General features: G+C 53.4%; 1 protein-coding gene across 10 annotated transcripts in view; it reads left to right on the forward strand.

The window, feature by feature from the left end:
- The window catches only part of NTNG2 (netrin G2), an 80,494-nt gene that overhangs the window by 10,115 nt on the left and 44,667 nt on the right, over positions 1 to 25,712 (forward strand). For all 10 annotated transcript variants that reach the window (XM_033194689.1, XM_033194621.1, XM_033194658.1 and 7 more), the window contains one exon: positions 23,956 to 24,599. In XM_033194689.1, the coding sequence (XP_033050580.1) occupies positions 23,956 to 24,599 (644 nt within the window). The remainder of the gene's footprint in view (positions 1 to 23,955; positions 24,600 to 25,712) is intronic.

The following is a 25,712-nucleotide window of genomic DNA, read 5'->3' on the forward strand; positions in this document are numbered from 1 at the left end:
GCCGCTCCAGCCTTGGCCCGTGCTGTCTCCTCCACCCGAATACCTGCCCCTTCCTTCCTTTGTTTTCAAGGCTTCCGCTTCTACCCAGATAACCCTGGCTCCTTTTTCAAGGTTCAGGTTGGACCCTACCTCCTCCTCCAGGAGGCCTTCTCTGACTCCCTTGCCCAGTGAGGTGAGGAGGCCCTGTTTGGTCATCATCCTGCTTACTGACTGGCCTAGCAGTAAAGAGCTCTGGCCCTAGGGATGGAGAGTTTAGAATCCTGTGCTGTGTGATCTTTGAAGTGAGACCTAACCTCTCTGAACCTTAGTTTCTCAAATGGGAGCTATTAATAGAATGTGCATAGGAGACTGTCACGAGCATGATGCTTGGCACATAGTAGGTGCTCACTGCGTGCTGGCTGTTGGGACCAATTCTCTAACTTTAGATGTCTGCTTTCCCCCTGGACTGTGAGCTCCTCAAAGGCAGGGCTGTCTCGCCATCTTTGCATCCCCAGCACCTCCCTCTGGGCTTGGTCAGTGCCCAGTAAGCATTTCCTGAATGAATGGATGCATGGGAGGAAACATGGTGTGATCCAGGAACGCTTCTCAGAGGAGGCAGGATCAGGGCTGAGTCTGTTTATTGGAGTCAGAGTCTCGCTCTGTCACCCAGGCTGGCGTGCAGTGGCACGATCTTGGCTCACTGCAAGCTCCGCCTCCCGGGTTCACGCCATTCTCCTGCCTCAGCCTCCCGAGTAGCTGGGACTACAGGCGCCTGCCATCACGCCCGGCTAATTTTTTGTATTTTTAGTAGAGATGGAGTTTCACCGTGTTAGCCAGGATGGTCTCGATCTCCTGACCTCATGATCCACTTGCCTCGGCCTCCCAAAGTGCTGGGATTACAGGCATGAGCCACCGCGCCCGGCCAGGGCTGAATCTTGAAGAAAACACTGGGGTTTGGGTCACAACAGAGAAGACCCTGGAAGCCGCTGATTCTCTCCACTGCAGTCCCTGTTCTGTGGGATTTGCAACTGGATGAAGCCGGGAGGTCTGCACAGCTCTGTCCTTAAGTCAGTTGCAAGTGACTTTGGCGCCTGAGCTGCACCAGCCGTTAAAGCCACTCAGTCTCTTGAAATGCCTGAGGCAGGGCCCAGCCTAGGACAAGAATTGTTGCGTGAAATGACATCTTGTTGCACAGTGAAGTCTCCCTCCCGGGCAGTAGACAATGAGAAGACCGAGGCCCGGGGCCCACGGAGTGAGACCCTTGCTTCTGACTTCCCTTGAGGGAATGGGGTTGGGTCCAGACACCCCGTGGAAGGCAGGCAGCCATGCGAAAAGGCCCAGAGGGGGACATCTTTCCAAAGAATGTCGGAGACTTACAGACCCCAGACCTTTCTGGTTTGCATGTCCCCACCTTCCTGGGCTGTCTTCCTCTGTGCTCCCTAGCCCTGATGTTTAATCCATCTCCCTGTTTCTCATTTATTGTGGGTATAATCACAAGCTGCCTCCAATCCCACCTGCAACGAGGCAGGCAGTGGACGGACGGATGGACGGACAGACAGGCAGATTGCACCATGCTGTGGATGTGAACTTGGGCTTCCGGAGGGAGCAGACGGGACTCGGGCACATCCCGCACTTCTGGGATGTGGAACTTGGGATAAGTCCCTGGTGACACTAAGCCCTGGTTTTCTCGTCTGAAACTGGGCATGGCACTGGGCACAACCTCAAAGGAAATGTGTACAAAGAAGATGAGACCAGGTGTGTGATGCCCTCAGCTGGGACGCCTGTAATCCCAGCACTGTGGGAGGCCGAGGTGGGTGGATCACCTGAGGCCAGGAGTTCAAGAATAGCCTGGCCAACATGGTGAAACCCTGTCTCTGCTAAAATTACAAAAATTAGCCGGGCGTGGTGGCGCTCGCCTGTAGTCCCAGCTACTTGGGAGGCTGAGGCAAGAGAATCACTTGAACCTGGGAGATGGAGGTTGCAGTGAACCAAGATCGTGCCACTGCACTCCAGCCTGGGCGACAGAGCGAGACTCCATCTCAAAAAAAAAAAAAAGTTGCATTTTTATTTTTTTTAATTCTAGAATTTAGCTTGAGGGACAAAAGAGGACCCCATAGGCCAAACCCATAGCCAGAGGCACAGGCCATGCGCTCAGAGGTGGGTCTTGCAGGATGGGAAGGGTCAGGAGAGTGAGGGTGTGGGCAGAAGGAATGGTTGGTGCAGAGATGCAGGGAACAGGGCCAGAGGATTCGAGAGGAAAGTGTGTGGGTGACAGACAGGAGACAGTCCGCTCCCCCTTCCCACCTCATCCAAGCCCCTGTAGGTCTATTACTGTGCATCTGACCGGTGAATATTCTGAGATTTCTCAAAGCCCACTGAGTGTAGGACCTGGGGTTCAGCCTTCCCGTGTCTGGCTCCTGACCGCTCACTAGGGTTAGGAGGGATTAGGCCATGGGCTCTGAAGGAGCAAGAGGGGCAGGAGGGCAACTGAGGGGTAATGGTGGGAACCCAGAGCAGGGAAGCCCTGCGCCACGGGACTGGTCCAGAGCCCACCAGGCTGGACCACGTGGGCGCTGAGCCGTGGCCCCTGACCGGGGCTGACCTGGCCAGAGTCCCTGTGGCCAGTGCTGATGCAGGGCTCCTTCCTGGAGTGGCCGGGCGATGAGGAATGGGAGAAACGGCAGATGATGCAGGAACAGGTTCTGTTCGGCTTTGGTTTGCAGGTTCTGATTTGTTTTTCAGCAGCAGCAGATTTGCTTAAATATATGAAAATGTGTTTCTAATGTGCCGAGCACACACCAACTGCTGGCGGGGGAGGGGGCAGTGCATAGGAGCAGAATGAACGCCACGGGGAGCCAGAGTTCTAGGCCCTGGCTGCTGAGAGACCAAGGATACGCCCCAGCCTCAGTTTCTCCAACTGAGCAACAGGGGTTTTGGCTAGATTAACCAGTTCATTCGATGTTCCCTGGTGATTGCCAGGTACATTCCGGGAGTTTAGGGAAATCCAGATTGGTCAGAGACAAAACCACACAAAACGGTGGACTCCAGTGCAGACAGAGGGATCCCAGATGTATATACCTCGGGCTCAGCATAGCAATAAGCATTTTAAAAAAGATTTAAAAACATTTTTTAAACTCAGGTGAAATTCACATAACATAAAATTAACCAGTTAATGTTTGGTGGGTGCAGTGGCTCACACCTATAATCCCAGTGCTTTGGGAGGCCGAGGCAGGAGGATCACTTGAGGCCAAGAGTTTGAGACCAGACTGAGCAACGTAGTGAGAACCCATCTCTTAAAAAAAAAAAAAAGTCTTACTGTATCTAACATAAAACTTGCCTTTTAAACTATTTTACAATATACAATTCAGTACATTCACAGTGTTGTGCAACTAGCATCTCTACCTAGTCCCAACACGTTTCCATCACCCCGATAGAAAACCCTGCACCCGTTAGTTACTCCCCATCCTCTTCCTCTGCCCCTGAAAACCACGAGTCTACTTTTCATCTCCATGAATTTACCTATGCTAGACATTTCATGCAAATGGAATCAGACAATATGAGGCTCTTTGTGACGGCCTTCTTTCACTGGCAAAATGTTTCCAAGGTTCGTCCACATTGTCGCGTGAATCAGTGCTTTGTTCCTGTTTATGACTGTGTAATATGCCATCGTGTGGACACACCATATTTTGTGTATCCATTTCCTAACTGATGGACATCTGAGCTGCTTCCACTTTCTGGCTATTAGGAGTGATACTGCTGTGGACATTTGGGTCCCAGTTTTTGCATGTGTGTACGTCTTCATTTCTCTTGGGTGTCTACCTGAAAGTGGAGTTTCTGGGTCACAAGATAATTCTATGTTTAATTTTTTGGGGAATCGCCACAGGTGCTGCACCTCTTATGTTCCCACCAGCAATGTACGAGAGTTCCAGTTTCTCCAAATCCTTGTCAACACTTCTTATTTTCTGGTTTTGTTTTGTATTATTAGGACGAGCCTAGTGGGCATGGGGCAGTATCTCATTATGGTCTTGATTTGTATTTCCCTGATGGCTAATGATGTTAGCCATCATGTGCTTATTAGTTGTTTTTTGTTTGTTTGTTTGTTTGTTTTTGTTTTGTGTTGTTTTGAGACAGAGTCTTATTCTGTCACCCAGGCTGGAGTGCAGTGTGGCGATCTTGGCTCACTGCAACCTTCACCTCCCGGGTTCAAATCATTCTCCTGCCTCAGCTCCCAAGTAGCTGGGATTACAGGTACACACCATCACACCCGCCTAATTTTTGTGTTTTTAATAGTGACAGGGTTTCACCTGTCTCGAACTCCTGGCCTCAAACGATCTGCCCGCCTGGGCCTCCCAAAGTGCTGGGACCACAGGCGTGAGCCACCGCCCCCGGCCTATTTTAACTTTAATAAACTCCAATGTATGTATTTTTTCCTTTTGTTGCTTGTGTTTTTGGTGTTGTATCTAAGAAACCATTGCTAAATCCAAGGTCAGCAGTACTTACCCCCATGTTTTCTTCTAAGACTTTTATAGTTTTAGCTCTTATATCTAGGTCTTTGATCCATTTTGAGTTCATCTTTGCATCTGGTATAAGGGAAAAGGTCTATCTTTATTCTTTTGCATATGGAGATTCAGTTTCCCCAACACTATTTGTTGAAGAGCCTATTCTTCCCCCACTAAGTGTTCTTGGCAACCTCGTCAAAAATCAATTGAGCATAATCTATGCACTTACTTCTGGACTCTCTGGACTCTCAAATCTCTTTTTTTTTTTTTTTTTTTTTGGAGTCAGAGTCTTGCTCTGTCACTCCAGGCTGGAGTGCAGTGGCGCAATCTCAACTCACTGCAGCCTCCACCTCCCGGGTTCAAGCGCTTCTCCTGCCTCAGCCTCCCAAGCAGCTGGGATTACAGGCACCAGCCACCACACCCAGCTAATTTTTGTATTTTTATTAGAGACGGGGTTTCACTATTTGACCAGGCTGGTCTCGAACTCCTGGACTCAAGGGATCCGCCTGCCTCGGCCTCCCAAAGTGCTGGGATTACAGGCATGAGCCACCACGCCCAGCCTCAAATCTATTCTTCTGAAGCATCGAACATTCTATGTGCACTACTTCATCGAACCCTCTGGGATAATCCGCACAGTAGAAACTATTACTCTCCTGTTGTACCCATTTTATAGATGAGGAAACTGAGACTCCAAAACTAAGTGAAGTCAAGACTCAAACTCAGATCCCAGTCATTTAATGACTATGCCACAGTGAGGCCTGAGGAGGGAAAAAACCCAAATGGTTACCCTTTCCTCCCCCTCCCCACCCTCATTTTCTTTTCCTTCTTTCAGGCTGGTATGTTGACTTGGATTCTCAGAGCAGGGGCCTTGGAAGGAGATGCTGTGACTTCTCTCTGGCCTCCAAATAGCTCCTCAGCCTCCATTCCACCTCCGTCCCTCTCCCACACAGCCAGGCACTGTTCTGTCCTCTTCTTTGTCCCACAGTCAGTGCTTGCATGTAGTAGGTACTTAATAAATGCTAAAGATAATTATCCATCACTTCAAATAGAGACACACGACTTAGAAGGCATGCTGGAGATTGTCTAAGGCCAGAGAAACCCGGACATCGATAAGCATGGTACAGCGAAATTGATGGCTCCCGGGAAAGGGGACCCCAGAAGCAAGTAGCTGGTGTCCCTCTGCCTTGCCTCAGGCCCCTGAGTTCCCCAGTCCACCCCCAGGAAGTCCTGGGCTCCTGTGAAGACAATATAAAACCACTAATCAGGCCAAGTGCAGTGGCTCACGCCTATAAATCCTAGCACTCTGGGAGGCCGAGGCAGGTGGATTGTCTGAGCTCAGGAGTTTGAAACCAGGCTGGGCGACATGGTGAAACCCTGTCTCTACCAAAAATACAAAAAAAAATTAGCTGGGCATGGTAGTGATGTGCACCTGTAGTTCCAACTACTCAGGAGGCTGAGGCAGAAGAATTGCTTGAACCCGGGAGGCAGAGGTTGTGGTGAGCCAGGATTGTGCCACTGCACTCCATCCAGCCTGGGCATCAGAGCAAGACTCCATCTCAAAAAAAGAAAGAAAGAAAGAAAAAGAAACAACCACCGATGAGCTCCGTCCCTCTCCCTTCTCATTTCCTATGGGGAAACTGAGGCCCAGAGGGTTGGAGTGACCTCCTTGAGCCCCCATGACGAGCTTCAGACCCTGAGGCTCCACCCCAGGCCAAGGGCTCTCAAAGAGGTAGACTGGAGCCATGAGGACCCTCCCCAACCAGGTCTCTGTCCATCTACACATGCCCTGGATCTGACTTCACGTGATGGCATCTGGTAGGGGACACGGTTTGCCTGCCCAGATGCCACTGCAGCCAGCGGGGAGCTGGAGCTGCCTCTTCAGGGTCAGTGAGGGTGATGCATCCACTTCCCAGCCTGCTTAGGTGAGCTCCCGCCTATGTGTCACTACTGGTGACTCTGGCACGGCTCAGAGCCGGATCTTGGGGGCCCTGAGGGGATCAAGAGCGCGCCCTAAGCCCAACTGCCAGCCGTGGTCCTCTCTGTGGTGGCAGCATCATGGAAGGTGGACAGAAAGAGTGCTCTGTGCCAGGAGGGCAAGGCCGGATAGGATGGTGGCGGGAACGCTGGAGGTCACAGCAATGCTGGCAATCATGGCGTGGGTCTCAGTGGTGCTCTAGACGCCTGGGAGCCTCATGAGTGAGAGGCTGGGGCACACGTGCTTCCGTTGTGCCACACACCAGTGGCGATTCAGAGAAAGGTGCTGTGCAAAGCACCCCATGTGCGCAGCTTTTTGCCTGCTCGTAATAGGACGGAGCCAGGTCAGAGGGCAGATGAGGAGAGGGAGGTGCGGGGAGGTGGAGACGCTGACCCAAGTTTGCACGGCCAAAACTGGGATCAGTCTCCAGGGCCTCCGTCACTGTCCTGTCCTGCCTTCTGTCACACAGGAGTCTGAGTGGTCATTCTGAAATTGAGAGCTAGCAGGGCTGGGATCTCACTGGGTGGCCACAGAGGGATCCCCTGACCTCTTGCGGTCTCATTGGCAGGAGGGAATTGTATTGGAAGATCCAGGTGTGTGGATCCCTGTGAATCTAGCCCTGGAGTGTTCCAGAACTGCCCACCCTGTGGAAAGGGACTCGGGCCTGTCTTCAAGGACCTGGCATCCTTCTGTCCCAGTGCAGTTTATCTTGGGGACCGTTTGGGCCTCCTCAGCCCCTCATTCCACCTCCCTCCTGCTGCCCAAGTCATTCGTCCACTTGACTCCAAGAGTCGGCTGGGGAAATAAAAGGAAAGGAAACACGGCCAGCCATTTTCCCTGGGCTGGAGCAGAAGTCTGCTGTTGGGCAAAAGGTGAAGAACAGACCAGTGAGAGATGAGCCCACGGTGCTCCTGCCCTCTGCCAAGGCAGGCCATCCTCTGCTGCCAGCCTGCAGTGAGGGCGGTGTCCCTCCCTCTCAGGGATCAAGCGATGGCCAAAAGCAGGTGGAGAAGCCTGTTATCCAGAGCGCACCTTGCCTCTGCCCCTGTCCCCACTCAGGCACAATCCAAAACCTTTGCCCACAGTTCTGAGGCTGACACTGTCCTGGGGCCCAGCTCCTAGGGATGGGGCTCCCCCGGGTACTGGCTGCCAGGAGCGGGGTGACCCCAGGGAAGTCTCTTCCCATTTCAGGGTATAGACTTCCTGCCTGTAAAATGAGGGAGTCTGCAGGTCAACCTCAGAGTCCCACTGTACCCCCAGATTCTGCTTCAGGGAAACAGAGAGAGAGAGAGAGAGAGAGAGAGAGAAGGGAAAGGTGCAATAACCTCCCAGCATCCAGGAAGACCCGGAGGGGAGAAAGGCAGGGAACCAACCCAGAAAACTCTGGAGCAGGGAGCTTCTCACTGTTAATGGTCATGGCCCCACTTGAGAATCCACAGTGCTCTTCCCAGAACCATGCATGTGCACATGTGTGTGCAAACGCTGGGCTCATGCAGAGGCGCACACACACAGATAAGGTTGCAAACACTTTCAGGGACTTCCCAGATTACCCTGAGTCCACCTGTGGTCACTTTCGGTCAACCATCTGGCCTGAGCAGGTTCTGCCCTCTGAGATCTCTTTACCCTTAGGGAAATCAGGCTTTGGTTCCTGTAATTGACAGGTCCAACTGTCTCAGGACTTTCTTTTTTTTTTTTTTTTTTTTTTTTTTTTTTTTTTTTTTTTGAGACAGGGTTTCACACTGTCACCCAGGTTGGAGTACAGTGGTGCAGTCTTGGCTCACTGCAGCCTCGACCCCCTGGGTTCCAGTGATCCTCCCACCTCAGCCTCCTGAGCACCTGGGATCACAGGCATGCACCACCATGCCTGGCTAATTTTTGTATTTTTGTAGAGATGGGGTTTTGCCACGTTGGCCAGGCTGGTCTTAAACTCCTGGGCTCACTTTTTTTTTTTTTTTTTTTTTTTTTTGAGATGGAGTCTTGCTCTGTCACCCAGGCTGGAGTGCAAGCGGCATGATCTTGGCTCACTACAACCTCTACCTCCCAAGTTCAAGCAATCCTCCTTCCTCAGCCTCCCAAGTAGCTGGGATTACAGGCACCCACCACCATGCCTGGCTAGTTTTTGTATTTTTAGTAGAGACGAAGTTTCACCATGTTGGTCAGGCTGATCTCCTGACCTTAAGTGATCCGTCCACCTCGGCCTCCCAAAGTGTTGGGATTACAGGCGTGAGCCACCGCACCCAGCCACAGCCAGACTGTCTTGATTCTATATCCTTCTCCTCCTCAGAGCAGCAACGTCGAACATTTGTTGAGTGCCTCATGTATACCAAGCCCTTAACCTAAGCTATAGCTCATTGAACTCTCACAGAAGACTTAAGGTAGAGCTTGTATTTCAACCCGTTTTGAATATGAGAAATCTCAGGTTCAGAGAAGTTAAGCCACTTGCCCAAGGCCACACAGCTTCAAAGTAGAAGAGCCTGGCATCTCCAGCCTGGGCCGCCCGGCCCGGCGTCCAGGTTCCTAAACAGGCTGCTCAGCTAACACGAGTCTCTCTGGATCTCAGAAAGCGCCTGATAGACGGAGGCGGCTGTCATCTGTGTGTGTGTGCGTGCATGCGGCCATGTGTGCTGGTGAGCATACTGTCCCTGTCAGCCTCTCCTCCCCCGGCACACCCCAGCGGTCTGGAGGAGGGAGGGCCTGGAGGAGTGACGGTGGTGTTCCCCACCCCCTGCCCTTTGAGACACGATGGAGTCTGCTAATCCAGTTACTTGATAATTCACTTATTTCATGTCTATTTGGCAGCAAGCGTGCTCCCACGCACCAGCTCCAGGGAAGGCGAGGTGGTTTTGCCTGGAGGAACCCGATCTGTTTTTTGGGGAAGGAGTGGGGAAAAAAACTGCACCTAACAATGGACATAATGGGCCTAAAAATAGAGGGTGGAGGGTGCAGGGGGCGGAGGAGTGCAGTGTCTGCCAAGGGAGGGCTCCAGGCCTGTCTGTTTGGCACGAGGCAGCCCTACCCTCCTGCCCAGTTACCTGCTCCTGCACTGGGTTGGCTGCCTCTCAGCCTAGAGGAGGGGCACAAGAAGGAGGGGGGCCAAGCGGGTGGGGGGCTGGGTGGCCTTCCTTGCTGCCTCTGCCTGCTCCAAAAACGGAAAACTGTCGCACCCAGGGGGTCCTCGAGGCAGCAGCCACGACCTCGGGTGGACACTGCACCCCATCAGTCCCGACTAGCCGTGATGCCCGAGGCCTTCCCCCAAGGGGCTCAGGCATCAGCTGAGAACTGCAGCTTTGGGTATGGGCTGTCTCCCAGCAAGAAAGGGAGGTGTCAGGGTTTTGTGGCTCTTTTCCATCTCCCAACACTTGGGGCAGTCTTCTCGAAGGCCTCAAGTCCAGCGGGCAGCTATGACCCCACCAGGGTGGAGCAGGCAGGGACCGGGCTGCCCTCCGAGCCACTTGGATGGCTCTCCGTCGGGGTGCACACTGGACTTGCCTGGGAGCTTTGCTTTCCATTCCCCCCGCTGCCTCAGCTGCCCCCCAGACCAGCTTCAGCAGCCTCTCTGGGCAGCCCAGCAGGAGGAGGCATTAAACCTCCCCAGGTGGTCCCAGTGCACAGCCAAGTTTGAGAAGCACCGATTGAAACTTCTCCCAGGCCTGCCCCAGAGCCCTTCCAGCCTGAAGCATCTTGTTGTCTTAAAACGGAAAGACCAGGAGACAGAGAATTCCATGGCCTGCCTCGGCCCTCTTGGAGCCTCTCTCACATCTGAGCTGCAGGTTCTCCGTCCTCCTTCTGGCTTCCTGGGTGCTAAGGGGTGCGGGCTCTCCAGTCTTGGGAGAGGGCCACCTGAGCCCTCACACTTTGTTCCCAGGCTCTTCACCTGTCTTCCTGGAAGGAGGGGGGCCGGCCAGCATCAGGGCTCTCCCTGGCGCTGCTTAATGTCAAGCTGCCCATCTGGCTCCTGGCCTCCCTTTGGCCTTCTCTCCTGTGCTCCCCACCAAGTGCCTGGCTCAGCGACATGCATGTGTTAACCCATTGCTCCCTGCAGCATTTTGTGCATCTGGCCTGGCCCTTTGCTCAGTCCACGTACAGCACCATCCTCCCAGACTAGTCGAGTCTCCCTCCACCTGTCCTGAGCCCAGATGAACTCCCTTCTCCCCCAGGAAGTCTTCTGACTGCCCCAGCCTGTCACCTCCAGGGCGTGTCATCTGTGCCACTCATGGGGACCAGGACACAGGTGACTTCTCCGGTGGACACAGCAGAACGGTCGACATTCCCGTAAGCGAGCAAAATGCCCGAGTCACCCCAAGTGTGACCTTGAGCAAGTGCCTGACTCGGGGAGCCTTGGCTCCCCCACCTGTAGGTAAAATAACAGGAACAGTGTCATCATGTGGGTGCCTGTCCCTGGGCCACCTGGACCAGCCTCTCAAACCTGGCCGCACATCTGAGTCACCTGCTGAGGGTTTTGGTTAGTTGGTTGGTTAATTACTTGATTGTTTAGTTTGTTGGTGTGTTTGTTAGCTTTCAATTTGGAGTAGAATCTCTGACTTCAGGGCCCAGGAATGTGGCCACACCCCTCCCGTCCCCAAGAATTGTCATTGTTTTCATGGGTGGCCAAATCTAAGAGCTGCTTCTCTGGGGCTACTTGGTGCAGGAAGGATGTTCACAAATAGTTGATGAATAAGTGAATGAATAAATAAATGAAACTTACCAGCCCAGCCTCACTACTCATACTCACCCCCCACCGCCAGCCAGGGTTTCATCCACAAAGGGGTGTACCTGTCCACGTGTCCCCAGATGTGGGCAGACCCAGTGGCTTTACTCTTTCCTTGGCCCCGCCGCCTCTTAACTCCTCAGAGACCAGCAGGAAGAAACCCTTGGAGGTTGCAGCTTCTGGCTGTTCTCGTGGGCAGACCCCATCTATCGGGTGCTGTGTCTACTCCTGAGACCTCGTTCTGACTATGGAACACCCGGAGAGGGAAGGGGCTGAGGACGGGGAGTCACTCCACTGTGTCAGGCTCTCCCCCTACCTTCCTGGAGTTCACAGTGGGGAGGGGACACACCCATCATTAACTGAAGAAGCCACTGGGGAAAACTGTGACCCAGTGCTCCCCTGGGACTTGGGGGGCAGGGGCCAGGGGTGTTTTCCCTGAGGAAGATAAATTTAAGCAGACACCTATAAAAGGCTGGAGGGAGAGCTGCAGACAGAAGGTGACTCAACCTGAAAGCTCAGTGGGGTGCAGGGGGTGTCCAAAAGGCGGGAGAGACTGGCCAGTAGAAAATGAGGCCAGAAGCCAGGCATGGTGGCTTACACCTGTAATCCCAGCACTTTGGGAAGCCGAGGCAGGTGGATCACCTGAGGTCAAGAGTTTGAGACCAGCCTAGCCAACATGGTGAAACCCAGTCTCTACTAAAAATATGAAATTAGCCAGGCGTGGAGGCACATCCGGTAAATCCCAGCTACTTGGGAGGCTGAGGCAGGAGAATCACTTGAACCCGGGAGGCAGAGGTTGCAGTCAGCCAAGATCGTACCAGCACACTCCAGCCTGGACATCAAGAGTGAAACTCTGTCTCAAAGAAAACAAGGCTGAAAAGACACGAGAGAGAGGCAGGGCTGGTGGCAGAGCCAGGCCCAGGGTTTGGACTTCAGAAGGGGAAGGCCCTGGGGCTCTGAGGAGGAACTGGAGACATGTGGATGTTTAGGAAGGGAAGGGCGGCTGGCTGCAGGTTGAGAATGGGCTGGGGGTGGAGAGGCTGGAGGGGTCGGTGGAGGCCCCAACCAAGGCAGGGCAGGGGAGAGCAGAGTGAGCCTTTAGGAGAAACCACTGCTGGGGACCAGGCTTCACCCTCAGCCCATCTGGAAACCTCTTTCAGTTGATGCTTCCCCACAACCCCTTCCCTGACCTGGGCCTCTGTTGGAACCTGGCTGAGGCCCTGTTGACTAGCAAGAAAGCCCAGGGCAGCTCTCAGAGAAGAGGAGAGGGGCCCCCCAAAAGGCCCCCAGGATCCGGGGAGGGGATCCGAGGAGAGGCAGCTACCAAGCGCCCCAGCCAGGGGGGCCTGCCCCTCACCCCACCCCGGCACTGAAACCCTCACAGCCACTTTTTTCCTCCCTCCGTGATAAAATATTCATGGCGGCAGAGTAGGCCCTCTTTGGGAAGGCTGCCTGGGTCTAGTTTATGCTTTGCACAAGCTTTTAAAGAGCAGGGCACTGTTCCTACTCTCTAAGCATTTTCTAAGTCCTGAATCAATAATGCACTTTCCTGGGCTTCTCCGGATGTAGCCCTCTTCCTCTCAGTGCCCTTCCCCCACCTGCCCCCTTCTCTTTCCCTTTTCTTCTCTCCCTTTCTTTCATCCTTCCATCTCTCCTTTTCTTTTATTTACTTTTTTTAAAAGTATGAAAGTATTGAGCTGTTTGGGTGGCCAGTGAAGCCTTGAGTAGGGAGTGGGCAGGAAGGGAGGCACCAGACTGAGCCCCTGTGTGTGCGGGGGGCGGGGGGAGGAGGAGGAGGAGGAATGGGAGGAGGAAGAGGAGGGAAAGGAAGAGGAGCAGCAGCAGCTCAGCACTCCCCCTGGCCCTGGTAGGGAAGTGTTTGAGGATCACTGAGTTCCTGGTGTGGGGGAGGAGGAGGGCTTAGCCTCACCCAGCCTCCCTCTCTCCTTTTTCTAATCCATTAGAAAATGTTTGCAGCATAGCCAGAGAAAAATAGGGAGCCTGGGACAAAGAAAAGATGCAAAGCACCCGCCAAATTACAGCCCCACACTCAAAGGAGGGAGCAGTGGGGTTTGACCTGTCTGCTTTCTGTGGTAATAAAACCCCTGTCGCTGGAGGTATGCAAAAGAAGGGGAGCCTTGCCCTGTCTGAGACAGATGTCCCATGCGTCTGGTCCATCTTGTCAGTCACCTGTGGGGGGCCCCAGGGATGCACGGGCACTCTTCAGCTGGGATAGCATTTCCCACCCCAAACATTCCTGGAAATCTGGCTGTGGGAAGAATCCACATATGCCCAGGGCAAAGCAGAATGTGTCCTTTAAAAACACAATAATACATTTTTAAGTTCCTAGAGAGATTAACCCATGTCTAGCCAGAGCCATGGCAATGCCTCTCCGCCCACCACACTCTGGCGGTTCAGCTGACGGAGATCAGTCATTCAGGGGTCTGCGGTCCTGGTGAGCAGTGGGTGCCCTCACCAGGCCTGGCATTTCATCCTTGGTCTCTGACCTTGGCTTCCCAGTGGACCCTCTCCTGAGCAGCTTGTCCGTCAGGGCAGCCCAATGCCCTCAGGTCCTCCGAAAGGATTTCAGGGTGTTCTGTGGGGACAACCCGAATTGTGATAAGAATACTAAGCAGTCATTCTGCAAGAACAGCATCTCCAAAGCAGAGTGAGGCCCACGGGTGCCCACCGCCTTTCCCCCAGGCAGCGTCCTACCTGGGTGGAACTGCCTGGAGCCACTGCAGAGGGTCTTTGCTTGGTTAGGAAATGTTTGTCAAATACCACTGTGTGCAAACAGCTGTCGGGAGTGTGGCGCAAAGCAGGGCAAGGCCCCTGCTCTCCCACAGTTCACACTCACAGAAGGTTCTGGAAGGAGGAACACTGTGGGCAGGGTTGAAAGGCCTAAAGCGCTCCCTTTCCTCCCAAATAATGCGGGGTGAGGGGTGGCGGGGAGAGCTGCTCTGGGCAACCAAAGAACTGAGATGCATTTTCTGGAGTTCTGCTTGGGCCAAAGCAGTTCAAAAGGTGGCCAGAGACTCTGGGTTCAAGGTGGACCTGTGCCCAGGCGACGCCCACTGTGGCCCGCCTGGGGGAGGGGCAGGGGCGGTCGCTGTGGCTTCTGGAGGCTCATTGCTGGGATAAGCGAGTCCCTGGGGAGGCAGCGCGCAGAGGCTTGGAGGTGGAGGCTCGCTTGCCTGCCCCTGCCTTAGTAATTGCTTGGAGCTGGGAGGAAAATTGCTCCAACCAGAAAACAAAACAGAAAAGCCACCTTGGCCAGCTGCAGCTCCAGCTCTGTAAAATGCCAGGTCGGTTTACGCTGATTCACGAGCAGGGAGGGTGACCTTGCTGTCTGTCGTCCAGGGCCTGTGCACGAAGAGAATCCGGAAAGGGAAGGAGAGAGAAGCCTGCACGCTGGGGAAGGAGTTAGTGGCACAGAGAGCAAGAGGGACAGCGATCAATGAAACCATAGAAGGAGAATAAGACACACACACACAGCAAGAGAGAGAGAGACAGAGAGAGAGAGAGAAAGAGAGAGGGAGGGAGGGAGGGAGAGCTCAGAGAGTTAGAGACCATCAGGGCCGCTAGAATTAGAATCAGCTCTGAACAGAATCTCCGTTTCTGCTTTGTTAATAATTTATCCCCTCTGCAACTTTTCTTACCAATAAATAGGAAGTAATCTGTTAAGGAGAATTCCCCCAGCACCCCGGCTTTCTCCCTAGAGTCAGGGGAGGAAGATGTGTCTCTGTGCCCTTCCTCCTTAGCAGCACCAGGGGCCTGAGGAACCTGCAGAACTTGAGACTTTAGGATGTCAGGGTCAGAGGCAGACAGCGCACTCCTGCCCGGTCATTTCGTGAATGGGGAAACCAAGGCACAGATAGGGCAAGGCCCCGAGCAAGGTCACACATGGTGTTAGGGGCAGTCCCCTGAGTCCAAATTCCATGGCCCCACGGGTCAGGGCACCTACTGATTTATGCACCTGCCCAACCCATAGAGTTTCCCCCAGATGGCAGAGGCCACGTCCAAGGAGGAGGATGGGGCTAGCTCGGCTGCCTTTCCTCGCCTTCTCCCACCATTGCTTCCCCCTGTGCTCGAGTCCTGGCCCTCTACCTGGGCACCCACACCCAGGGCCTCTCCTGGGCAGCCTCCAGCCTCCCACCTTGGATGCGGCAGCAGCCTCCCGTCCTGGTGAGGCTGAAGGGCTGAGGATGAGAAGGGTTCCGCTGGCAAATCAGCAGACAGGTTCAAAAAAAATCTGTCAGCTGCTAAACTGTTCCCCAGGCCTGCCCATGCACCTTGGTGTCAAGAGCTGTGCCGCCTGCCTCTCCATGGAACGCCGGAGCACAGTGTGGCCCAGGGTGAAGGGCACCACTTCCCAATTTGTCTCAGAGCCCAGCTCAGCGGGCCGTCCCCTGGCTTCTTGTCTCACTTTGGCTCCTGCCGAGCCGCATGACCCTGGGACATTGCTCAGCCTCTCCTAGTCTCGGTTTCCTAAGGATCCCTGAGAGAATGGGAGGTGGGGTTGACGCACATGGAGCACCCAGCACAGGGCCGAGGTGGAAGACATGCTCCCTAACGGCAGGGCCTGCTGTTTGCTGAAGCACCAGGCCAGACAGTGGTCATGAATGTTCTCCCAGCATCCATCACCCGTGAGCCAGCGCCACCGAGGCACTTGCTGTGGTTCACCTGGCATTATTCCTATGACAACCCTGTGAAGCCAGTGCTAGCAACCTCATTGGGCATTCATTCTTTCTACGAAGATTTCCCGAGTCCCTGAGGAGGGCTGGGGGCTGGGGCTGGAGTGGGGACAGGATCAGATGTGGTCGCCGCCTGCGTGAAGTTTCCCCTCCAACTGAGAAGACAAGGTTCTCGGGGAGGAGAAAGATCTCTTCCTCATCCATCCTGTTAGTGGCTGAGGCCCCCTCGTAAAAGATAGATTAACACAACCAAATCATATGAGTGGATTTAATATAAGTTTTATGTGAAAAAGGCTTTCGTTCTTTCTTTCTTTATTTTTTTGGCACAGTTATGGCTCACTACAGCCTTGACCTCCTGGGCCTAAGGGATCCTCCTATCTCAGCCACCCAAGTAGCTGGGACCACTGGTGTGTGCCACCATGCCCGGCTAGTTTTATTTTTTGTTCTTTGAGGTTTTTTTTTGTAGAGATGGCATCTCCCTGTGTTGCCTGGCCTCATGGGAGTTTTCATAAGGAATGAAGACCCAAAAACATTGGTAAACATCTATTTTTTATGCTAGGTTTAAGGGAGAAATAGTCATGGAGAACTATGATTGGCTTTAAAAAAGTATCATCTCCTGGTGATAAACTGGTGAGAACTTTGCAAGGCCTGTGTGTCCAGGTCCCTCTCTGTGACCCGTCATCTTTGGAGATGAGAATGTTCTGTCCTCCGGGCATTGGGAGGGCACCTCTCAAATGAGCCTCATGTCCTGCTTCAGGGAAGAAAGGCAGAGGAAGGTCAAAGTGATCTTCCATTTCTGTGGTTTTCTTAAATCCCTTCAGCTTAAAAAAAAATTTTTTTTTTGAGATGGAGTCTCACTCTGTCACCCAGGCTGGAGTGCAGTGGCACGAGCTCAGCTCACTGCAACCTCTGCCTCCCAGGTTCAAGCAATTCTCATGTCTCAACCTCCTGAGTAGCTGGGACTACAGGCACGAAACACTACGCCCAACTGATTTTTTATTTTTATTTTTTATTTTTAGTAGAGACAGGGTTTCACCATATTGGCCAGGCTATTCTCAAACTCCTGACCTCAGGTAGTCAGCCTGCCTCGGCCTCCCAAAGTGCTGGGATTACAGGCATGAGCCACTGCGCCCAGCCTAAAATATTTTAAGAAGGTTTTAGGGTAGCGTGTCCCAGGCCTCATCGGGCTCAAGGAAACAGAGACTCATCCAAGCCTGTGGAACGCGTCCGCAGTTAAGGGAGTGAGCCAGTGCATCCCACCGCAAACCGCAGAGCTCTGCCTGAGACACCCTGGCGATTTCATCCCAGCTGTGAAATTTCATCCCAGCGCAGGCTTGGGTGCAAGGCCAGCTGCATGACGTTGTCTGTTCTTCTTCGTGAGACTTGGTGACCATTCCAGTGACCGCCCCTCCAATGGGCTCCTTCGTCAGGGGCCCAGAGGTTCAAATGACTGGGCTTCCCACGGCCACATTTACCTCCGTTCTTGCTAACGGTTCACTTTCCCATTCAATTATGTTTTTTGCCTGCAGCTTGCCTATGATGTTTACAACCTGGCCTCTGACTTTGACTGTACCCTTTGCACAGAAAATAACATAAAAGGAAAAGCATTTAAGCTCCCATCACAAGGCTTGAAAAGCATGGCATGAAATGGTTTCTCCATAGAATATTTCATGCCAGGAGCTCAGGCTTGGCATCTGTGTAGGAGGCTCCCCGTCACCCAGTTCTCTGGTGCTATGGGCCTGGCTGACTGCCTTCCCTTCGCTCTGCCCACCCTCCTTTGACTTCTAGCCACACTGCCTGACTTTTCCGGTGACTTGCCTGTGTGTGTCCAGAGAGACAGGACAGCTGTAGACATGACAGGCTTGGTTTCCCCAAGATTCCTCAAGGTTGGGTCCCGTGGAATCCAGGGGATGGGTAAGTGATATGCGGCCATGGGTACTTACTGTCTTATCTGAGACATGGAGCTGACTGGAGCACCTACCTCCCTGGGGGTTGCTGAGAGGGTGCAGGGAGGAGCGGCTGTGAAGTGCCCAACCCAGCCCGGGCACAGGGCTGGCACTCAGCGAATGTTATGATCATCACACTCTTCTGAGTCAGGAGTTCCTGGAACGGTCCATGCCATGAAGTTCCCGAGTTTCTCATGCACAAGCCTGGTGGTCTCAGCCTCACCTCTTCCTCCTGTGGAAGCTGGGAGTGGAGTGTCCCTGAGTTAATACAAAGCTGCTGTTCAAAATAATCACTCCCGTTTGGAGACATTTCCCAGGGATTCTAGATAGTGTGAGACACAGACCATCTCACATGACATTCGGTGAGAAAACAGAGACTCAGAGAAGTCAAGTGACTTCGTCAAGGTCACACAGCCTGAAAGGAAAGAGCTGAGAGGGAACTCAGGGCTTTCAGACCCCAGGGCCCAAAACTGTATGGAAAAGGGGTATGTTACTGCATCTTTCTAGAGAAAATCCCAAGGCTGTTTTTAAAAATCAGGGGTATGGTTTTTTTGTTGTTTTAATTTTCATGAAATATTTAAAGAAGTAGCTACTACTTTTGATGCTATCACAGGGCGGCTTTGGAGCCATCCTGAAAGGCTAGAGGTGTGCCTAACAGTCTTTCCCTGTATTAGGCCACTTTGTTCTGACTGCTGTTTTTGTGATTAGTTGATCTGCTGTCCTGGAAATGGGTGGAAACGCACAGACCTGGAGGAGGCTGGCAAACCTTCACCCCCGCTGAAGGAGACACTCCCAGTCTCAGCCCCACCCCCACGACATTATCAGCTCTCAGATGCTAACTGGGGACTGGGGTAGGGGGGACTGGGGTAAACTAGGCTTCTAATACCCCAGTGGGTCCTCAGAATTCCCCCAGTGAAGAATAGAAGGTCCAAGCGCAGTGGCTCACACCTGTAATCCCAGCACTTTGGGAGGCCGAGGCAGGCGGATCACCTGAGGTCAGGAGTTCGAGACCAGCCTGGCCAACATAGTGAAACCCTGTCTCTACTAAAAATACAAAAATTAGCAGGGCGTGGTGGTGCGCACCTGTAGTCCCAGCACCTGGGAGGCTGAGACAGGAGTATCGCTTGAACCCAGGAGGCGGAGGTTGCAGTGAGCTGAGATTGCACCACTGCATTCCAGCCTGGGCCACAGAGCAAGATTCTGTCTCAGAAAACAAAACAAAACAAAAAGAATAGAAGGAAACTAAGAGGAAGCAATACTGTGTTTGCAGAGGAAAAGGAAGGTCAGGTCAGCGCCAACAGTGCCTTTGCTGGGATGCTCCACACTCCTGACCAGCTCAGTGGAATTCTGAGATCTTGGGGAGAGAAATCAGAGAGGGAAAAGGAGAGAGACAGAAAGAGAAAGAGGGAGAGAGAGAATTGTGCTGGCCGCGGCTCGGGATTTATTTATTGTACTTGCTGTTGACTGAGCCCGCACCGCAGCAGGCGAGGGGCCTGTAAACACACAGGCTGATTCATTAGTTTCTGACCATCTGCTTCCCGGGCCGGGGCAGGGGCCAGAGGGCCCTGTAGGTTGGAGCAGCCAGCATGGAGCCCCCATCTCCAGCCAGAACCAGCTGTGTCAGTCTTCCCAGTGACAGGCCAGGCGCAACTGGGGGCTTTGAGGGACACCCTGTCCCCACCTCAACACCTCCACCCCATAGAACCCATCAGGGGCCTGGGCAGGGTAGGGCTAAGTAAAGCAGGAAGATGAAGAGAGACCAGGGAAAAGGTGAAGTGTGGGTGGCTCAGTAGTTGGGGTTGACAGGAATACTATCAGCACTCAGTAGGAAATATGTCAATATCGCTGTCATTTGATTAATAGCTAATTAATATGATAATAATGATAAGTATAATTGAGTGAGTGGTTACTGAGGTCCAGGCCCAATATGGAGGCCTCACTACACTGTCCCCAATAAGCACATTAACAACTCTACGATGGATGATGAGACAACTCGGTTTAAAGATTGATTCAAGGCCGGGCGCAGTGGCTCACGCCTGTAATCCCAGCACTTTGGGAGGCCAAGGCGTGGAAACCCCGTCTCTATTAAAAACACAAAAAATTAGCCGGGCGCGGTGGTGGGCGCCTGTAGTCCCAGCTACTCAGGAGGCTGAGGCAGGGGAATGGCGTGAACCCGGGAGGCAAAGCTTGCAGTGAGCCGAGATCGCGCCACTGCACTCCAGACTGGGGGACACAGTGAGACTCTGTCTCAAAAAAGAAAAAAAAAAAAAAGATTGATTCAAGTCAGGAGGGTCTCCTGGAGGAGGCACATGTGGGAGGGCTCTGAAAACCAGGAGGACAGAGAGTGGCCAAAGGAGCACAAGCTCCGAGGTGGGCGAGGACGAAGTGGCCTGGGAAATGGCACAGCTTCAGTGCTGGGTTGATAAGAGCTTTCTGGGGAGGTGAGGCAGTGTGACGCCACTTGGTGCCAGCGTACTAAGAAACCAGGCTGGTGGGGGACACCCCAGAGAGAGCCTCTGGGGAAATCATCAAAAACTCCCGATTGATCTCTACCCCTCTGAGCCATTCCTCCCGGCCTGTTCCCTCTTTGCTCACCTGGGATGAGGCTTGTCTTAGCTCCAGCCACCATAACAAAGTACCACACGAGACCCAGGTGGCTTAAACGACAAAAATGTCTTTCCTTGTTCTGGAGGCTGAAAGTCCAAGATGAAGTTGTTGGCAGGTTTGGTTTCTGCAGAGGCCTCTCTCCCTGGCTTGGAGCCGGCCGCTGTCTCACTGTGCCTTCCAAAGGCCTTTTCTCTATGCACATGGGCCCTAGCGTCTCATCAGGCAGCCAAACTTCTTCTGAGTCCCGACTGGCACAGACAGAGTCCATTCTGCGTCCAGGCTCAGAGCGCCCTTCCCAGCTGCCAGCTCTCTCACAGGTCAAGCCTACCTCCTCCAGCCCAGGCTACCTGCTACCCGCTCAGGCCTTTGGGCCATCCCCACGGCCTCTCAGCCCCTCACCATTCCAGGCAACAGCACAAGACAGGGCAGTGTCTTGCCCAGAGTCACCTGGCCAGTGAGTGAGGAAGCTGGGAACCACCCTCCCCTGCCCCCGCCATGTCCCTCTGCTGTCCTGGCTTGGTGGGCTTGCCAGTGGTGTGGATATCTCTGATGGTGACAGCAGACTCCTCCTCAGAGGTGCCATCCGCTCTCCAGAAGGCTGGGGCCAGTCCTGCCCTGGCCCTGGCCTCAGTCTCCCCATCTGCTTAAGGAGGTACTGGACTTCACGGTGAGCTCCTGCCACTCTGAGGTTGCATGGGGGCCTGAGGACAGAGCTATTTTGGCCAAAGAGGGATTTGTGGAACCTGCCTCAATGAACTGAGGGTCAGCCCTGCCACCGAGGAGCCCCAGGCAGCCGGGGTACCTGTCCTCCACCCTACAGGATGGAAGCCCACAGGCTGAGGCTGCTGCAGTGGCGCCTGGTGGGGGCCGCAGGGGTGTGGCTCAGTCCCTCAGAGGGTGGTGGGCCCTACTTCCCCCAAGGGGTCCAAACAGCTCATTTGAGAGTGAGAAGTTTTAACTTAGATCCAAGCCATTTTGTCTTTGAGCAAACCAGATGCCTGAAATATTCATCAAAAAGGGCCGCAAGTGGTCTGGAGCACTGTGTGGCTGTTAGTGACAGTGTTCGATGATTTGTTTGTTTAATTAATTAATAGACTTAATATTTTAAAGCAGTTTTAGATTTACAGAAAATTGAGCAGATAGTACAGAAAGTACCTAAAACCCCATGCCGTCCTCCCCCACCCACCATCTTTCCCCGCCTACTATCAACATCTTGCATTAGTGGGGGATATTTGGGGTTTTGGGGGGTTTCTTTAGAAACAGGGTCTCTCTCTGTCATCCAGGCTACAGTGCAGTGGTGCTGCATAGCTCACCGCAGCCTCAAACTCCTGGACTCAAGCAAGCCTCCAGCCCCAGCCTCCCAAGTAGCTAGGACCACAGGTGTGCACCACTATGCCCAGCTAATTTTTACATTGTTTATGTAGATACAGGGTCTTGCTGTGTAGTCCAGGTTGATCTTGAACTCCTGGCCTCCAGTGATCCTCCCAGTTCTGCCCCCTGAGTTGCTGGGACTGGAGGCGTGTGCCACCACTCCACACCCAGTTTATTTTTTATTGTTTGTAGAGACAGGGTCTCTCTGTGTTGCCTGGGCTGGCCTCAAACTCCTGGGCTCAAGTGATCCTCCGGCCTCAGCCTCCCAGAGTGTTGGGATTCCAGGCATGAGCCACCATATGAGTCATGTCTGATGAGCCATTGTTGATACATTATTATTAACTAAAGTCCATATTTACATGAGAGTTCACTCACTGTGTTGTACAGGTCTATGGGGTTTGTTTGTTTGTTTGTTTGTTTTTGATACAGAGTTTTGCTCTTGTTGCCCAGGCTGGAGTGCAATGGCACGATCTTGGCTGACTGCAACCTCCGCCTCCCGGGTGCAAGTGATTCTCCTGCCTCAGTCTCCCGAGTAACTGGGATTACAGGCATGTGCCACCACGCCCGGGTAATTTTTTTGTATTTTTGGTAGAGACGGGGTTTCTCCATGTTGGTCAGGTTGGTCTCAAACTCCTGACCTCAGGTGATCTGCCCGCCTCAGCCTCCCAAAGTGCTGGGATTACAGGTGTGAGCCACCGCGTCCGGCCCGGGTCTACGGGTTTTGACTCATGCATAATGGCATGCATCCACCACTACAGTATTATACGGCATAGCCTCACTGTCCTAAAAATGCCCTGTGTTCGGCCTAGTCATCTCTGGGACCCTGGGAACCACTACGTTAGTGACATTTTCAGGTCTCTCTGGCCTGTTTCCATCAATGACACTTCTCACACCAAATGCATGGGTTTTCCACACCACCAACCTATTCTCTAGCTCTCTGGACACCAACTGGGTGTCTGATGATTGCATTCAATTCTGACACTGCCCAGAGCTGGCATCAGAACACTCAGGTGAAGGGCGCAGTCCCATCACACTGCCCCCACCTCTGAGGTAATTGCAAGTTCCGGCCTCCCATACCTGCCCGATTGGCTGCAAATTGGGGGTTCCCATGACTCCTCCCTCAGGTTTGATAGTTTGCTAGAATAGCTCACGGAACTCAGAAAGGCATTTTCCCTACGTTCACCCGTTTATCAAATTCAGGAACAGTCAGATAGAAGAGACTCAGAGTAAGGGATCAGGGAGGGACCCAGAGCTTCCAGTCCCTCTTTGAGCACCTCAATATGTTTACCAATCCTAAGGGTACAGGTAAAAAGGCTCAGGGGCCAGGCGCAGTGGCTCACATCTGTAATCCCAGCACTTTGGGAGGGCAAGCCGGGTGGATCACCTGAGGTCAGAGTTCGAGACTAGCCTGGCCAACATGGCGAAACCCTGTCTCTACTAAAAATGCAAAAATTAGCTGACCAGGGTGGTGCATGCCTGTAATCCCAGCTACTTGGGAGGTTGAGGCAGAAGAATTGCTGGAACCTGGGAGGTGGAGGTTGCAGTGAGCCAAGATCGCCCCACTGCACTCCATCCTGGGCAACAAAGCAAGACTCCATCTCAATAAAAAGAAAAATTAAATTAAAAAATAAAAGGCTCATGAAGGTGACTCAGCTAAGGAGATGTCTAGAGAGTCGAGAACGTGAATGGGAATTTTTGAGGCAGACAGAGAGTGGAAGGGCACATGAAGGAGAGAGAATGCCATCTGCAAAGGCTCAGAGGTACAACCAGGCAGGGGCAGGAGGACAGATGTCCTGGGGAGGCTGAGGCACAGTGTCACCAGGTGTGGGAGGGCACGTTGGGGTCAGTATATTACAGAGTCAGGACTGTGTATTCCAGGCAATGGGGAGCCATGGAAGGCTTCAGAGCAGGGGACTAACACCCAGCCTTCTTGGTTGTCTGTATTTAGAGCAGGAACAAGTGTGCATTTTCTTGGGAAGCCATGGGATTGCACACCTCTGCACGCATTGAGGAAATGGGCACAAATCCCCCAGCTATGTCTGGGCACCGGAGCACAGGCCCTGTAGCCACAGAGCAGGCGTCTGGGCTTGCAAGCAGGGGCCAGGCTGGGCAGGGGCTTCCCAGGCCGTCCTGAGTATCCAGCACCCACCCTTCCCTTCTCCTCTCCCCGCTGCAGGAGAATCCCTACCTGTGCAGCAACGAGTGTGACGCCTCCAACCCGGACCTGGCCCACCCGCCTAGGCTCATGTTCGACAAGGAGGAGGAGGGCCTGGCCACCTACTGGCAGAGCATCACCTGGAGCCGCTACCCCAGCCCGCTGGAAGCCAACATCACCCTTTCGTGGAACAAGACTGTGGAGCTGACTGATGACGTAGTGATGACCTTCGAGTACGGCCGGCCCACGGTCATGGTCCTGGAGAAGTCCCTGGACAACGGGCGCACGTGGCAGCCCTACCAGTTCTACGCCGAGGACTGCATGGAGGCCTTTGGCATGTCCGCCCGCCGGGCCCGGGACATGTCGTCCTCCAGCGCCCACCGCGTGCTCTGCACCGAGGAGTACTCGCGCTGGGCGGGCTCCAAGAAGGAGAAGCACGTGCGCTTCGAGGTGCGGGACCGCTTCGCCATCTTTGCCGGCCCCGATCTGCGCAACATGGACAACCTCTACACGCGGCTGGAGAGCGCCAAGGGCCTCAAGGAGTTCTTCACCCTCACTGACCTGCGCATGCGGTTGCTGCGCCCGGCGCTGGGCGGCACCTACGTGCAGCGGGAGAACCTCTACAAGTACTTCTACGCCATCTCCAACATCGAGGTCATTGGCAGGTAAGGCCGGGGGAAGCCCTGGATGTCACCTGCAACCTGGGACGCTATCTGTCACCTGGGATGTTACCTGGTATGTGAAACATGACCGGGTTCTTGGGATGTTACCTGGTACCTGGGACATAACCTGGTTCTTGAGATGTTACTTGATTTCCAGGAGGTTACCTAGCACCTGGGACATTACCTGGTTCCCGGGATATTACCTGATATTACATCATAGGGGCTGTCTAGGATGGCTGGGACTGCACAGACCCAATGCCTGAGCTTTTCCATGGAAGGAGGTGCATGTGTTGGAGGAAGGAAGTACATGTGTTGGAGGAAGGAAGTGCATGCGTTGGAGGAAGGAAGTGCATGTGTTGGAGGAAGGAAGTGCATGTGTTGGAGGAAGGAAGTGCATGTGTTGGAGGAAGGAAGTACATGTGTTGGAGGTGTGGAGGGCAGGAGTGGAATCTGTCTGGGCAGGGCTGGGCTAACTCCTGGTGCTGACTGTGAGAAGTGCTCTGAGGCTGTCCACTGACTCAGTGAATGGGCTCGCACATTCAGGGGTTTCCGAGACCACCCTCAGGCTCCATGATTCACTAGAAAATCTCACAGAACTCAGCAAAGCTGCTATATTCACAGTAATGATTTATTACAATGAAGGATACAGATTAAAATCAGCAACAGGAAAAGGTACACAGGTCTGGGTCCAGGAGATACCAGGTGCAAGCTTCTCATTGTCCCCTCCCAGTGGGGTTGTGCAGGCAGCACTTGATTCTCCTGGCAGTGACATGGGACAACACTTGTGAGCTACCGCCAGGCAGGGATGCTTACCGAAGCCTCAGTGTAGAGTTTTTATTGGGAGTTGATGGTAGAGGCATTGCTGATGATATGGCTGGTCTTTGGCTCCATTCCCTGCAGAGGTTGAGCTGATACTACATGGCCCAAGGCCCCCCAGTAAATCTCATCATCATAGGCTTTCTGATGTGTGCCAAGACCCGCAGGCAAACATGGACACTCTTTCTAGACAGGATACTCCAAGGGCTTATGGAATAGGGGTCACCTCGCAGAAGCCAGGCCAGAGTCAGACCTTTCTTTGGAATGTGCAGGGTGTGGACAACCCAGACCTACTGAGAC

This window comes from Trachypithecus francoisi, unplaced genomic scaffold, assembly GCF_009764315.1.
Source record: "Trachypithecus francoisi isolate TF-2019V2 unplaced genomic scaffold, Tfra_2.0 Contig01585, whole genome shotgun sequence".
Lineage (NCBI taxonomy): Eukaryota > Metazoa > Chordata > Mammalia > Primates > Cercopithecidae > Trachypithecus > Trachypithecus francoisi.